A 17,074-nucleotide genomic window follows, 5' to 3' on the forward strand; every position below is an offset into this window, starting at 1 on the left:
TATAATAATTATCTAATTAATAAATTATTTTGTATTAACTTATAATAAATAATATTTAGMTGTAGTTTTATTGTTATTTGATTAAATCCAGCAAACATAAATTTTATGCACATTAACACAACTTATATATAAACYGTACAAGTAAATTATACTAAAATCAATTGTGATACGTTATGTAGGTAATAATAATTAAGTTTATCTGTCATAGCAAATCAAAGTTTATTATCGCATATAAATCAAATAAAAGTTTTTTATTTATTAATTTCCYTTAGGATAGCTGGAGCCCGWGTGCGAGTTYTATCACAAGGACAAACGGAGACGTGAYGGACGATTTTTGGAGAAAYGAGAACGCTTAATRAGGGCAGATGGAGSAAGGACTRTTCGTGCTTTTRGTGTCRTTKGTTTCATTTGGTGTAATAGATGAATATACGAGAGMTAACTAAGATCTTTACTTAGTTTTTTATGCAAGTTAAGAGGTGCGGTGTTAAAATGTTTATTTTAAAGTGTAAGTAAAAAGTCTCTTGCTCTARTCAAGATGACTTAGTCTAGAAAGCTGACTGAAACCAAGAGCCYAGATACAAATAGTTATCAAACACAATCGACTTGATTGATTCTTCAAAGATTTATGTGTCTTTAATCATTTMTGCTTAACCTACTAGTTTCATAGTTATTGTTTCCGYTCAYTTGTTGACTTAAGCTGTGATTTCTAGTGCATTAGAGGATTTGGGTTCTTACATGCGGAGCGCATACTTGTATAAGASTAGATTGATCCATGTACGACCAAAAGACGGGGGTCAAGGGGGTCTCGTCCCTGACGAGGTCCCAGAGGCAGCTTGTTGGAACTGACTCGTTTGGTTCTTGCCAGATGGTTAGTTCCTAACGGAGGTTTTGGATCTGTAACTGATGTTAACCTTCTCATAACCTTCGATAAATGTCTTTGGTTTTATCTAATTTATTCTCATAACCTTCATTTTTGGCTCGAATCTAAGAATTGGAATATTAAAAACCTACGGTAACATGATATCTTTTCCGTGCCTAAGAAATTAGATTGTTCCTTCTTGGATTACCACATATTCARAATTCCGTGCAACCCAAAGCTATATGTCGAAATATCTGATTCAGAAAGTGATATACACGACCCAAGTAAGAATCCAAGCAATTGTGGCTTCAGAAAACCACCATATTGTTTCGAAAAAGTGATATACACGATCCAAGTAAGAATCCAAGCAATTGATTTTAGAAAACCATCCTATTATTCATCTACCTCAACAAGGACGAATTTGAACGAYGCAAGGCTGAATCTCATATAACTCTTAAAAAAAATACAATAATGCTAAATATTCATAAAAAATATTTTATTATTTAGATGATTTTTAAGAAAGCAAATAATGATTAAAAGGAGAGGGATGAAGGTGGGAACAATAATAGAGTTGATAATGACACATGATACACCATATTATTCTTTCTTTCTGTGCRTAGAATCTTGACTCTTGTTTCTTCTTTTTTTTTATTTATTTTAATTATTTCAAATATCTTACTTTTTAAATTATAAAATAATTTTCTATTTAAATATACCACTTTAAGCTAATTGTGAATAATCCACAAACCAATATCATAATAGTTTACCAAAGGGTCTTTGTCTTAGCGGTATYCGAGTCTCTTGTTTYTTAGGAGGTCAGGAGTTCAAACCTCACCATGARTGAGGAAGGTATGTGAGTTTATTTGTTGTATTTGTCGTATATAATTATATTATATACTTMAAAAAGAATACCATAGTAGCTTTATTTATTTATTTATAGCACATATTTATCTGATTTTGGTTTTTTTAACTGGTGATTTGTTAAACAATTTATATCAGTTCCATCTACAGTATTATGTAATAAGCAAATCATGTGTGTAACGGTCCGTTAGGTGGATGGTTTAAGAACCAAATCTCAATAATAATAAAAACTTAATGTGAAAGGAACTGTAACTCATCCATTGCATTTGCAGCTGCAAGACTTGAACCCCTAGTCATTTGTCGAAGTATATCGATTTGAACCAACTTGTTACCGTCCAATAAYGCATATACTTGATGATATTAATGTAAAAAAAAGAGATAATGTGCTTATTGTTTAAGGTTTAGTTGTGTGAACAGATTATATGCTCAGATAACTAAATATGTTTACACCTTAARGGYCGTTTACTAAACACTTACTTRGTAAGTGCTTAACGCATAAATTTCCTCATCGGATGAACATGAGAAAKGTCAAGAATCTTACCGGGTAAGAGCAATGAGAAGGATRRAGAGTCTTACCCKGTAAGTGAGGATRACGACTCTTACCCASGTAAGYGCTTACCTAGTAAAYTGTTGCATTCRATATGATTTGATGTACTAAAATCTTACGCATCTAAATAAATTATAGTGTTGACTCCTATTARTAAGCGCCTACCGGATAAGCATTTGRGTAAATGACCCCTTAATCAATAAATCAACGACTTAATTCTAAAATCATTAGATTTGGTATTTCCACATCAAGCCACCATTTTTTTTAATTCCATCCTCTTGGTATAAAATAGATATATTGTGCCTTCAATTATTTGTTTTTYCCCCTGAATTCCCCGTCTGATATAAAAAGAAGTATACTACGAYTCCAATGAACCCATTTTTCAGTTCGATCATTTGATATAAAACAACTGATTTTTTTCATATAGTCGTCATCTGAATTGAAAACCAAAACTGATATTAAATGGATTTAATAAATGAATACATTATGAAATGGTCGATATTTATGTATGTCTAACCTTCATTTAAGGAAGCATGTTAGAATTTAATTTCGACAGACTTTGACCATTTCTCATTTACAAATCTACGTATATTAAAACTCTTTTTAAAATTTAGGGCAAATTGCATGAAAAASTAACGTACTTTAAYTTGATTTAYATTTTTTGAGTAACATAAAATTTTYATTWTGATACATAACATGTAAAGTTTTAAACATTTAAATACTCGGKTAACCGGTTATCATGTTGATGTGAMGAATRATTTGGTATCAAACTTAGTATTATTTGCTATTCAAYYTAATTTATYCTAAAATTTAATCTGAAAGTTTATATTTCTCACATTACATATTTGAATTGATATATTTTAATAGCAATTATATGCTTTTAAATTGATTAAAAAATAATAAATAAAATCATTTTCAAAATTATTTTTTGAAAATAAAAGGATGGAAAAAGGCRTTTCCTTTTTTGATGTGTTTTGCTTGTTGGATGTATTATAGCTTTACACAACAAAAAAAGGTACCCTTTCTATAAACAAACAATTCATAGTTTGACTTTTTCTATTTTTCATGATTACCTTTTTTTTATTTTCTTTAACTTTATATCCACATCTTTTTCGGTCTGCTTAGCCTACAAGGTTTATGAAAAACGGGATTAATCAGATAAGAATCATAAAAATATTAGAAATTGATCAAAAGATTCTTGGCTTAACGGTATCGTAGTCTTTGGCATCTGAGGAGGTCAGAGTTTTAAACCTCACAAAATATGAGAATGATGTGTGAGTTTATTTGTTGCTTTTGCCGTGTATAAATATTATATACTTAACCACAAGGGTTAAAAGTACTAGGAGGTCCCATGTTCAAATCCAAGGAGGAATAAAAATCCCCTTCTGGCCATGGAGGTTCAAATCCGGTGATTCCGGGCTAACTGCAAAACAGGCGGTCAACCTGGGATTAGTCGGCTCGCATAGCTAGGGCTGTAAACGAACCGAACGAACACGAACGGAGGCTTGTTCATGTTCGTTCGTTTAACTTAACCGAACAAACGAACGAACACGAACGGTAAACGAACGAAAATCTTTGTGTTCGTGTTCGTTCGTTTAGAAATGAGATGTGTTCGTGTTCGTTTNTTATTTTCTTTAACTTTATATCCACATCTTTTTCGGTCTGCTTAGCCTACAAGGTTTATGAAAAAGGGGATTAATCAGATAAGAATCATAAAAATGTTAGAAATTGACCAAAAGATTATTGGTTTAGCGGTATCGTAGTCTTTGGCATATGAGGAGGTCAGAGTTTTAAACCTTACAAAAGATGAGAATGATGTGTGAGTTTATTTGTTGTTTTTGCCGTGTATAAATATTATATACTTAACCACAAGGGTGGTGCCTGATTGGTTTCAGTTTGGCTCCAAATATTAAAAGTACTAGGAGGTCTCAGGTTCAAATCCAAGAAGGAATAAAAATCCCTTTCTGGTCACGGAGGTTCAAATGCGGTGACTCCGGGCTAACTGCAAAGCAGGTGGTCAACCTGAGATTAGTCGGCTCGCATAGCGGGTTGGATATCCAGGTTAATCAAATATACACACACATATATATATATATATGTATATATATATATATATATATATATTATACTTCAAAAAAAATGTTAAGAATTGATTTTCATGTGTTATTTCACATTGTGAAATAATACATGTGAAATTACGATGTTGCTTTACAAAGTAAAACAGACTGCTCTACTAGGTGTTTTACACATTTTTTTCTCCTTTTTTTTTTCCCAATTTTCTCTTGTTAGTATCGAATCTTTATAGACGTATTAGAACTGACATCTTGTAGAAAAAGAGTATAAAAAAACAAACGATTATCTTTAATGTGTATTTTTTTTTGTTTCACATTGTGAAATAATACATGATGATTGGTTCTTGATCTTTTTGTAGTTGTCATTTGATTATGCCTCTATGAAAACAAATCACCGTTCCAAGGGCTAAAAGTAACAAATATGTAAAGTTTTGGGCTCTCTCATATATTAACCAATTCAATATTAGAAGAGAGTGGTGAGTATGAAAGCAATTTTTTTGATGAAATAAAAATTGGACAAATTCTTCTATTTATACTTAAGAAAACGATTAATCGGAGAGACTAGATCGGTCTGTGAGCGAGCACTCAAGATTTGATTTTTTATAATTTATCTGAGTTATTTTGTAAAATCTGATTTTATTAATGTGTGACTGATTATGTCTAGATAGATTTTGTGAATAACTTCCTTCAAAGACGTTGAAACTATATCTGTTACATAATACATTTCATGTTCTAATCTGTTCTAATTTGATATTGACATTTATTGAGAACGTCTTATTACCAAATATTTACCAGGTAAGAATTTGATGATAAAAGTCATTACTCTCATTTATCTTATCAGGTAACATTCAAGACCATCAAAATAGACTGTTGGTAAATGTCTATCACCGGGTAAGGGTCCGTTTATCAAACTCTTACAGGTTGAATAAGCGTTTGTGTTGGGCGTCACTTACCTTATTATTGAGTATGACAATGACATAGAATCTTAATGGGTAAGAGGCATAGCACGAACGTAGAATTTTACCCAGTAAGTGAGAGAGAAAAACTCTTACCCGATAAGAACTTACTAAGTAAAAGACGTTTACCACAATTCGTTATCATGATCGAGAATGTTACCCGATAAGGTAAGCGAAAGTAATAACTTTTCCAACTAAAAGTTTGATAAACGGTCCACAAGTCTCTCGATCATTGTTCATCTTACTGTGTAAGATTATCGATACTTCCTATGCATACCCATTAAACCATATACACTTGATGAATCAAAATTAAAAAATAAACCAGTTTGACCGTAAAAAGTCAAYATACGTTGAATAATAATTACAAGAAATTAAGAAACGAAAAATATCAATAAAAATGGTGGTGGTGGATAATGCATTGGAGAGGCTTACGCCGTATTTTAGGTGACGTGGCTTCCCATGCAAGACTCGTTTTTTTGTTCTTCATCATTGTCTTTAAGGAGATATTTAATTCATTTAGAAATTAAATTTCATCTATTACGTTATTTTCATAAGACCATTTTTTTATATTTGAAACTTTACAGTAAAACGCTGTGAAAGTAATTTTCATAATGTTTTTGCTAAAAAGATTCGACTTTTTTTACCTTCACAACGTTTCGCTTTGAAGTTTCAAGTGTAAAAAAATGGTCTCACGAAAACATACTGATCTCACGTGAATCCAACCCTATATATATAGTATATATGTATACACACACACATATATATATATATATATATATATGTATGTATATATAGAGAGTTAACATAATTTGATAGGAAAAAAACCATTTCAAGTTGTTGGAAACACAATTATCAGCATAGACCAGTTAAACTTACTTTCGTCAATCTCAGATTCGTCCGGTTTAATATTCCAATACCTTGTGCCCAACTACTAATTTCAACCTCCAAAAACCAATAATTTTTTAAATTCTAAAATATGGATTATATATATATTGCAAATTTTATTATTAATTTTATATCATTAAAATTTAAAGCACTTGTAACAAGTCTACTTACCTTTAAATTGTAATAAAACCAGTGATAACTTTTAGAAATTTCTATGCTTTAGTTTTTATTTTTTGTTTTTTTAATTACAATAATTAATTTATACTAAAACTTTATAGATTATAGTCAACAATATTTTTTATCTTTGATTCCCAACTATTACCTACTTTATTAGTTGGCTTCATTTAATTATTAGAAAATAATARAATGATATCAAATGAATTATAACTTRCCCATGGTGGAATATATAACAATCAGGTTTCTTTGTTTACCTCTTAATAGTTTTATTAACAGATATCTTCTAAATCGTTAAAAGATATATATTGTTTGTTAAAAAAAGTATGTTTCTTAATAGTTTTAAACTTTTTGAATGAATTTGTATCTTGGACATCCCTTAACAAGTCGGTACCCTAATTTCATTCTGAATAATTACCAAACAATTAGATTTCATTTTACACTATATTATAAGACCTTTTAATCATTCTGATCTCTTAATCATTATGCACCAGACCATTCAATGACCGTAAAAAAAAAAATCCTAAATCAAAATTTAACATTTAATACAAAAGAAAGACAACTAATAAATATCATATTATATAAATATGATTTAAATTCAATATGTGTGTCAACATAAAATCCTTTTGTGCCATCAATTTCAACTTAATTACATAGTTGTTTGTTTATATACGCACARAGAGAGTGTATTAAATATAAACCATATAATTATTATAAACTCTACAAGTCGATCTCAACCATACATATAAATAATCAACAATGTGGATTAAATCAGTTTCTAAATTCACCTCGACTGCTTTTACTTTCTATCAGTCGATTTTTTTGGTAATCTCCTAATACTTTTCTGTATAACACAGTTGCTCAAGGAGGTCGTGTTTTTCTATCTTGTTCTCTTATTGTGTAAATTTTTTAATTCAATTTTTTATTATAATTTAATTTAGGTTTAATGACGAATTAATTTATTTTTGGTTTAAGAATATAATTTTTATAAAGATAATAACTAAATTTATGTTAAAACTCAATAATTATTTCTAAATATATCTTAGATATATTTAAAATGAGAATTTTATCATGTATTTGATTATATTTATCTACAGTTAGTTACACGAATTCAAATATGAAACTTAATAAGTTGTATTTATACATAATTTTACTTGTAATCTTGAATTTTAAGTAATATAAATCAATAAACAATACTTCATATATAAAAAAGATGGTTTTTAAATTTTTTTATTAATTATTTTATAATATACATATATATATACACACACATAATACAATGTTGGGATTGTAAATTGACATGAAGATGCTATTCACACCTCTTTCCACTCATRTTTCATACCACCTCCTCATTTATCAGTCATATAATAATAAATATAAATAAAAACATATATATATATATATTTCATTTCAAACAATTTAAAGAAAAAACGTTGAATTTTTTTAACAAAATTCTTATCAAATTCATCACCAAACTTAAAATCATGGGAAAATATGTGACGTAATGTGTGATTATTTGTATTATAAATCTAATCAATTTTTTAAAGTTGAAAATGAAGCATTTAATTTTAAATTTGAATATAATACGTAGTTGTTGAATTTCCCATTTTTCAATAATTTATGTTCAATATTTTTATAAATTAAAATATTAGTTTTTTTTTTCTATATATATATATAGAGAGAGAGAGAGAGAGAGAAATAGAACGTTTCAAATGCAATCCATCATATTTGTACAACTAATATAACCCAATCAATTGAAATATTTATGGAAATAATTTGGATTCATTTAATATGATTTGAATATTCATGAAAGATGACTATTACTCATTAATTATGATCAATATTTTATATTAAGAAACAATCAAAACTTTTATAAAATTACATATTCATCAAATTAAATGGACGATTAAGATTGAATTATATTGATTATACAAATATAAAAAATTGCATAATAAATCACCCCCTCCCTCTTTCTATATATAATTAAGTATAAAATATTATAATCATATACATATTTCTAGGCYTCTTTCTTCTTCTTCCTGAGGGAGCAGTTGGCATCTTCCCTTTCTCTCTCTCAATCCAACACAGGACAACAAGAAGAATCTCATCCAACMACCWTTTCCCCAATATAATAAATATTAAATATAATCACTTTTTTTCCATGTTGTTAGATATAAGTACACAATTATAATAATATTTGCATTCATTTTTATTTTAAGTTAAGTTATATAAAAAATCAACGTATTTTAATTTGATTCATATTTTACGTAACGTATTTTCAAAACTTTTATTTTGGTACCTAAAATGTAAAACTTTAAATATTTAAGCACTCGAGTAACCGGTTGAAGTATTAACCGATTATCATGCTGATGTGATGAATGATGTGGTATCCAACTTAGTATTATTTGCTGAACCGTTAACCGGATACCATATCACTCGCCACATCAGCATGGTAACTGGTTAATGCTTCAACCGGTTACCCAAATACTTAAATGTTCAAAACTTTACATCTTAAGTACCAAATGAAAGTTTTAAAAGTATGTTACCCAAAATGTGTAATTTTTCTCATAATATTTAGTCTTTTTATTTAGACCTCCCACTATTTAATATATATGATAGATTCATTTTCAATTAGTATGACAAAAAAATTTTCATTTTTTAAACATACATGTTATCAATTATTTTGATGTGAAAATTTTTATGTAATCAAGAACTACAATATAATTTGAAAACTTAGTTTACAGGTCACCAGCAGTTACAAAATTTATTGGTTACGAATAAAAATATGTACTGAAAAAAAAAAAAGTTGAACGTTTCCTATACGAWTTTGATAAGAAAATGCTTACATTAAATATGAATTGGAACCAATTTCGTTATATTATGATCTTATATTTATTCAATTCTCATCATCTTCATACGTCATAACATTAAATTTACAAAGTTTAAATATATGTAGTAAGATAGTCAGGTTTCATTTRTTTAATCCTACTGAAACATCGAATACCATCGTTACCAAGAGCCATGGATGTTGAATAAAGTGCAACCCCGAAACAACGTTGTATACCTATTGCCACTGTCAACGTCATGGTTGCCATCATCACCTTCGATTAATATTACTGGTAAATTTAGCATTATATAATACTTTCTAATTTTTGCAATAAAACTATAAAAACGTCGTAAAAGGGTATTTTAGTCATTTATTATTATTTTATTACAATTYCGAGAAGTTATATTCAACAAACTAAAGACACATATTCCAGTTACTTTTAACATATTCTGTTCAAATTCCAACCAATCAAACACATACTCAAACTTGATAAAATCCCATATCGACTTCTTCATTCCTATTCATTCAACCCATCCCAATTCCGACAGATTCCATTATCTGAACCAAACACCTCCTTTGTACGCAGATACATTTTCTTATATCGATTTTGGGAAGAAAAAAATACACTCCTTGTGCCCCAAAATAAACATCCACAATGAAAATGACTTAGTTTTAGGAATGTGTAATAATAACGTTTTTTAAATAATTATTTACCCTTTATAATAGAAAGATAAACTTTCTGCATCGCATGATTAAGGTTAGAATGAAAAAACAGACACTTATTTTGTAGCAAATTCAAATAGAATGGTAGATATTTAATGGCCAAATTRCATGAAAATGTAACGTACTTTAACATGATTCATATTTTGAAAACTTTCATTTTGGTACCTAAGATGTAAAATTTTAAACATTTAAGTATCCGTTTAAYTGGTTACGTACTATTGCTATTCAACTCAATTTCATCTCAACACTCGTCACGTCAGCATGATAACCGATTTATACTTCAACCGGTTATTTAAACGTTTAAAACTTTACATCTTAGATACCTAAATAAAAGTTTTGAGAGTACGTTAAGAAAAATAAGAATCAAATTAAAGTATATTACTCTTTCATGTAATTTATGTCAAATTAAAATAAAAATGTAGACGATTAATTTGGGATGAAGTAGCAAAAAATAAGAACAAAAAGGTTTTGATGGAGCCTCTAAATAATTGCCAAATGTCACCCATCTTTGTTTCCTAGAAAAACCTCCCTTTATTTAAAACCATCTTTCACCTCTCTTTATGACTTAACAAACAAACAAACATGAAACTATACTAAAATCCCCACTTAAAAAACAATTCATACCATCAAGAATCATCTCTTTCAATTCCTCCAAGATTTCAGTTTCAATCCAACATATCCTCCAAAACATGCTTAGCATCTTCAACAAAAACCTCCGGCGACTCTGCTCCAAGCTCCGGTGGCCGGTGCGCCGCCGTGCAAAACCTAAAGTGGTCATAAAAAGATTTGGGAAATCAAACTCCAAAGGTCAAGATTCATCATCAAACCCTAATGGGTCAAATGGTGGATCAGCAGCCACTATTTATCCAAATAATCATTTGGGTATTCCTAAATCCGAAAACCCAATTCGAATCGCAACTTTTAATGCTGCTTTATTCTCCATGGCACCAGCTGTTCCAGAATCGTTGACTGAAAAAGCTTCAAGCTTTGACCATGGCGGAAATGAAGAACAAGACTACACCATTAAGGTACCTTCCAATTGCTCAGTTTCTTACCCTACAACTAACTCAAGATCAAAATCCATGGTTGATCGTCCCAAAAGCATTCTAAAACAATCACCATTACATTCAAGCTCCATAAGTAGTAGTAGCAGCAGCTCAGAAACCCTAACGAAACAGCAAAAATTCGCAAGGTCAAAGCTACGAGTCTCGATCAACTTGCCCGATAACGAGATCTCGTTAAAGCGAAGCGGCCAATTGAGTTTCGTTATAGGCGAAAACGAGGGCGACCCGGGTTCGAAAACGGGTGGTTCGAAGAGTATAAGTAGGATTTTGAAAGGAAAAGGGGTATTAAGAACACAAAACAGCTTTAGTTCGAAAGAAGTCAACGGTGGTCAAAGGGGGGATTATAGGTCTACAAAGACCGTTGTTGAGGTATTAAGAGAATTGAATGCAGATATCTTGGCATTACAAGATGTTAAAGCTGAAGAAGAGAAAGACATGAAGCCATTGTCTGATTTGGCTGCTGCTTTAGGGATGAATTATGTGTTTGCTGAGAGTTGGGCACCGGAATACGGTAACGCGGTGTTGTCCAGATGGCCGATTAAACGGTCAAAGGTTCAGAAGATCTTCGACGATTCCGATTTCAGGTACGAGATTTATTCTAATGTACTTTCGAATTATTTTTTTTAATCTGGGTGTTGTACTTTCAAAAGGTTATCCATCGATTAACAGGTAAATTTTTTAAACCATAGTGCCTACAGTGGCGGGTCTAGGATTTTTGTCGAGTAAGTGCACCTGTAAGGTGTATCAATGACMCTCAAAGTTGTTCGATGTGTTTTTAACTGAATTCCACCGTTTTGACTTTTTCGAGGGATTTTTAAGCGTTTTTTATGTTGATTTGGAGGAACTTTTTTCGGGTTTTTGTTGTTGATTTCTATCATATTTTTTAATATCTCGGAGCACCCCTCAAAATTTAACAAGTTCATCTTTTATACCATAAAAAAATCTACTTGCAGAAGTATACTGAGCGGGTGCATAGGACCCACCAAGACCCTCATAGGTCTTCTTGAACGTCCTAATAAAGAATAATTAAAAAGTAAATTCTTATAATAAAGAAAACTAAAAGTACAATATTATAATAAGAAAATTTATGAAAATGGATTGCTATTTTATCTGTTTAGCTGTTTAATTTAGCTATTTAATTGGTTGTTTTTTTAAAATTAAAAAGACAAAGATAAGTTTTGGGCTCAATTATGGCATTCTCTCTTTATCTCCCATTTAATGGCAGTAATGAGTCTTCTCTTTCAAAGAGGCAAAGGGTAATGGAATTCCTTAAGAGGAAGGTCATATAGTACATAAGCCTATTAATTGTGAAAAGCCATAAATGTATCGTTACAGAATCTTCGATGTTTAACACTGATCAACGAAAATGAGCTATTTACTTAAATGATCTTAAAAAACCGAATTCAAGAATCTAACTCTTTGATGCATTTTTGAGTTTTTAAGGGAACATACTTATCTGAACTAGGGCCAGAGACTGTTTTGAATTAAGGATAGACAGTGAATACATATAGCATTTATTCAAAATTGAGATGGGACCCATAAAAATGAGTGTTTAAAAGTCTATTTGTTTACTTCTTAATAGTTCTATGAAGAGGTAAATTTTGTTTGATAAAAAAAAATTTGTCTCTTAATGGTTCTAAAACTCTTTGAATTATTTTGTATCATGAGTCTCCCTTAACCATTCAGCACCCTAATTCCATTGTAAACAATTATCGAACAATTATATATATTTTTTACACTATATCATGAGAGTCTTTTAATTATTCTGACCAGTTAATCATTCTGCATCAAACCATTCAACAACTATTAAACAACCTCAAATCAAAAACTGATGTAAACCAAAAATAGGTCCAATAAAAATCATGGAACTTATTTCTGTTAAAAGATAAGGTCTAATTAAAAACTTATGTAATTAAAAAATAAAGTGAGAACATGAGATGAGATTGGAGGGTCCTTAGCAGGGGGGTGGGGGTGGTTTTCTTGATCCTAGCAAAACTAGATACCAATCTTTCTGTCATCACCTAACTTCTTTTTTTCAATTTTTCTACTCAATAATAATAATTCATGGAACCCAGATAACAAGTTTGAATATTAGTGCTGTTTGGTATCATGTTTGAAAACAGCTGTATCCTAAACAAAGTGTTCAGCTACTACTAAAATATTTTAATTAAAGATTATTTAGGTTTTTTTTATAAAATAAAAATCTTATTTTTTAAAAAGTACGTTACTTAAAATATGAATAAAAATAGAGTATCTTATATTTTCATGCAATTTATCTCTTTTTTAAGAGAAATTGATCAAAATAGCTGATTTTCTTAACCAACTTTGTTTTTTTTTTTGAAGCAATTGACCAGAATCAGATATTTTGATCAATTCCCCCTTTTTTTGAGCATGTGAATGCAAAATTTGACCTCTTGGTTGCTACTGAAACCCTAACTTTATTTAGAATTTTTGCACACTAAGTTATGTCATTTTCCATTTATGTATACATGCCATTAAATTTGGGGATTTAAGACTGTTTCTGGTGGTCCATGGTTTACTTTATTTGGTTGGTGGGGATGCAATTTTTCGGGCTCGTTTTGTGGTCGGCGTTCACGTTTCTTGAACGGTTAAGTAAATAAACATGGTGTTTACCCGTTTTTGTAATGATATTGATTTGGGTCTACCGTGATTGATATAGTTAATGGTCTAAGAAATGGATCGAGAATACTTTAGATGGTGACCGTTGGCTAACTGTACGATTGATCCCAATGTTATTTATCGTATCGGTTTTCTTTTATATACTTGCAAATTAGCCTTTTTTTCTTCGTAATGAATGGAAGAATGAGGTGAAAATCAAAGAGATTTTATTAGAGACTTAAGGTTATGTTTGATGACCATAAGCTAGTTTATTTTTTTAAGATTATTGAAAAAACCTTGTTTGGTTAGCTATAAGCTAACTTTATGAAGTCACTTCAAGTATTGTTTCAATAAGCTCCAGAGATATTTTCTAATTATACATTTATATTTTTCTAATTAATTTTTCAACATGTTCTTTTTTTTTTTTTACATTGTTATCTAGCTTATAAGCTACTCCATTTCCTCCCAAATAAATGTCTACAATGAAAATGACATAGTTCTAAAAATGTGTAATTCTTACAATTTTCAATTAATTAAATGACAATTGTACCCTTAATAATAGAGGTAGCAATAAATATATCCATTGCATAATTAGGGGTAGAATTGTAAAATAAGTACTTACTTTTGAAAACCGACACTTATTTTAGGACAAAGGGAGTAGATTTTACTATATATGACTAGTTTATCAACCTACAACTAGCTTATCAGTCGGTTTTTACCAAATATACTAGTTTATCAGCTAGCTTATCAGCCTACAACTACTTATCAGCCAATTTTTACCAAATATGACTAGCTTATCAGCCTACAACTAACTTATCAACCAATTTTTACCAAATATACTAGTTTATCAACTAGCTTACGAGTCACCGGCTAACTTATGAGCTAGTTTTCCGAACATGTTCTAAAACGACCCGAGTGAGTCAAAAGCCATTAGTTTTTCTTCGGTGTTGAGCCGACATAAAGAAAAGACTTAGAAACATAAATTTCAACGGGTTGTTCAACCGGATGCAGGAACGTTTTAAAGGCGACAATTGATGTTCCTGAAACGGGAGAAGTTGATTTCCACTGTACCCTTCTCGATCATCTTGACGAGAAATGGCGCATGAAGCAGATAAATGCGATAATCGAAGCTAACGATGGACCACACATCTTAGCTGGCGGCATCAACTCTCTTGATGAAACAGACTACTCACCAGAAAGATGGACAGACATCGTTAAGGTACGGTAAAAATAATAACCCAATCATTGTACCCGACATCACGAAAACACATGGGATGCCAACAATCGTAACGTGTTCTTTTCAGTACTATGAAGAAATGGGAAAACCCACACCAAAAGTTGAAGTGATGAAGTACTTGAAGAACAAGCAGTACACTGATGCCAAGGATTTTGCAGGCGAATGTGAATCCGTCGTCATTATCGCGAAAGGCCAGAGTATGAACCTTACGCTTTCGGTTTCTTTCTTAGGGGGTGTTTGGGATTGCTTATAAAAACAACTTATTGACTTATTCCAGTGTGACACGGTAATAAGCACTTTTGGGTGTTTGGGGAAACTTTCTATTTTTTTCCGCACATTTATGAAAAACCGGGGTTTTTTAGAGAAACGACCACTTTGGTACATGGCACAAGATGAGACAGGACAGGACAGGACAGGACAGGACATGCCTAAACAAAAACTTGTAGGAACAAAACTTAGCGACAACATGAGACAGGACAAACAAGAACTTGTTGTCACATTTAGACCGGTACAGGAGTCGAAATAACTTTTTTCGTCCCACCAAAATATGTGGAACAAAAATCAGGGACAGGATGAGATATGACAGAACAAAAACTTGTTCATAAATTTGGTGCGACATTCAGACCGGGACAGGATATGACTGAGATTTTTTTTATCCCACCGAAATAGGTGGAGCAAAAAAAGGGAAAATGAGACGAGATAGAATAAAAATCGGTTGTCGAACGTTTGTCGCGACATTTAGGGCCGTTTACCAAATACTTACTTGGTAAGCGCTTACTTTATCAAGTGTGCATAACAAGTACCGAGAATCTTATCTGATAAGAGTAGGAAGGACGAAAAGCACTTACCAACAACCCATTTTAATGGCCGAGAATGTCACCTGATAACGTAAATGAGGGTGGTAACCTTTACCGTAAGCACTTACTCGATAAGAATTTAGTAAACGTCCACTTAGACTAGGACAACCACGATCGTGTGGGATGAAAAGCATTTTTTTGTCCCACCAAAATACGTGGAACAAAAATCTGGGAAACAATACAAAATTGGAAAATTACTACATACCCATGTTAAAATTAAAACCCTAAAACCTTGCACAATTATTTTATCCGCCTATCTCACTTTTGCCCCTCCAATCCTGTCCCGTTCCCTCCTGTCTAGTCACATCTGCGTACCTAACACGTTTGCGTCCCAAACACAACAGAGGTCATGTAAGATCCTACATCGGTTGGAGAGGGAAACTAAAGTTTCCTTATAAAGGACTGTACATATCCTCTATCAGACGTATTTTAAAACCGTGAGTCCGAGTTTGAACAAAACGGACAATTCTGGTACGGTTGGCCTGAGATGTTACAAATGGGTATCAGAGTCGGAATCGACTATGTGCTAGCGAGTGGGAAACTAAGATTGCCTTATAAGGGACTGGATACCTCCTCTCCCAAACGCATTTTAAAACCGTGAGTCCGAGTTTGCACAAAGCGAACAATATCTGGTATGGTTGGCTTAGGATGTTACAGGTGAGGTATACATACATCTCACCCCCAAACCCCCACTTTCAGGTGGAATATACTAGGCTTGTTTCGTTTGGTTTCCTTCTTGAATCTTGAAGATAACGGTTTTTAAAAATTAAACGCAGATGTGCAAGGTACGTGCAAGTACGGTACAAGGGTAGATTACATACTCGTGTCGCCGGATTCTCCCTACAAGTTCGTTCCGGGTTCATATATGGTGTTATCGTCTAAAGGTACTTCTGATCATCACATCGTCAAAGTTGATGTAACAAAGGTAGATGTATCTGCTCAACAACAGTTCGTTAGGAGACATCGACAACCGAAACAAAAACTTGTCAAGATAACGAATTCTAATTCATCGAAAGGGGTATGGAAAATGCAAACTTTAGATAGATAGAAATACAGATAATTCTACATATATTTATATCTATATCTATATACACTGGTTTTTTGTTTGCTTTGTGATTGTTTTATGGGAAGAGAGAAAGAAAGAGAGTGTCTTGCCCGTGTAAATCTTTACGCATCTGTGTAGTTTATTCTACGTATTGTGATTTTGTTTCTTGAATTTTTGAATGTTAAACGAAAATATCGAGGTTTCTTGAATATTTTCATGCTCTGACATGGGTTATATTTTGTAACGACCGGTCAAAATGGATAGAAAATTGGATTTGTAAGCTCCATATAAGCTTAAAGTTATGGGCTACCAATAACTTTCACCATGGTTTTAAGTTGAGTTCGAAGT

At 31.4% G+C, this 17,074-nt stretch overlaps 1 protein-coding gene across 1 annotated transcript; it reads left to right on the forward strand.

Annotated features, from left to right (window-relative positions):
- Positions 1-10,434: 10,434 nt before the first annotated feature.
- On the forward strand, positions 10,435-16,895 carry LOC112513361. Its single transcript, XM_025119598.1, has 4 exons — positions 10,435-11,552; positions 14,599-14,806; positions 14,892-15,021; positions 16,458-16,895. Exons 1-4 carry the CDS (start codon positions 10,594-10,596, stop codon positions 16,727-16,729), a joined length of 1,569 nt encoding a protein of 522 aa, XP_024975366.1. The 5' UTR covers positions 10,435-10,593; the 3' UTR covers positions 16,730-16,895.
- The last annotated feature ends 179 nt before the right edge of the window (positions 16,896-17,074 follow it).

Source organism: Cynara cardunculus (genome assembly GCF_001531365.2).
Source record: "Cynara cardunculus var. scolymus isolate 2C chromosome LG 5, CcrdV1, whole genome shotgun sequence".
Classification (NCBI taxonomy): domain Eukaryota; kingdom Viridiplantae; phylum Streptophyta; class Magnoliopsida; order Asterales; family Asteraceae; genus Cynara; species Cynara cardunculus.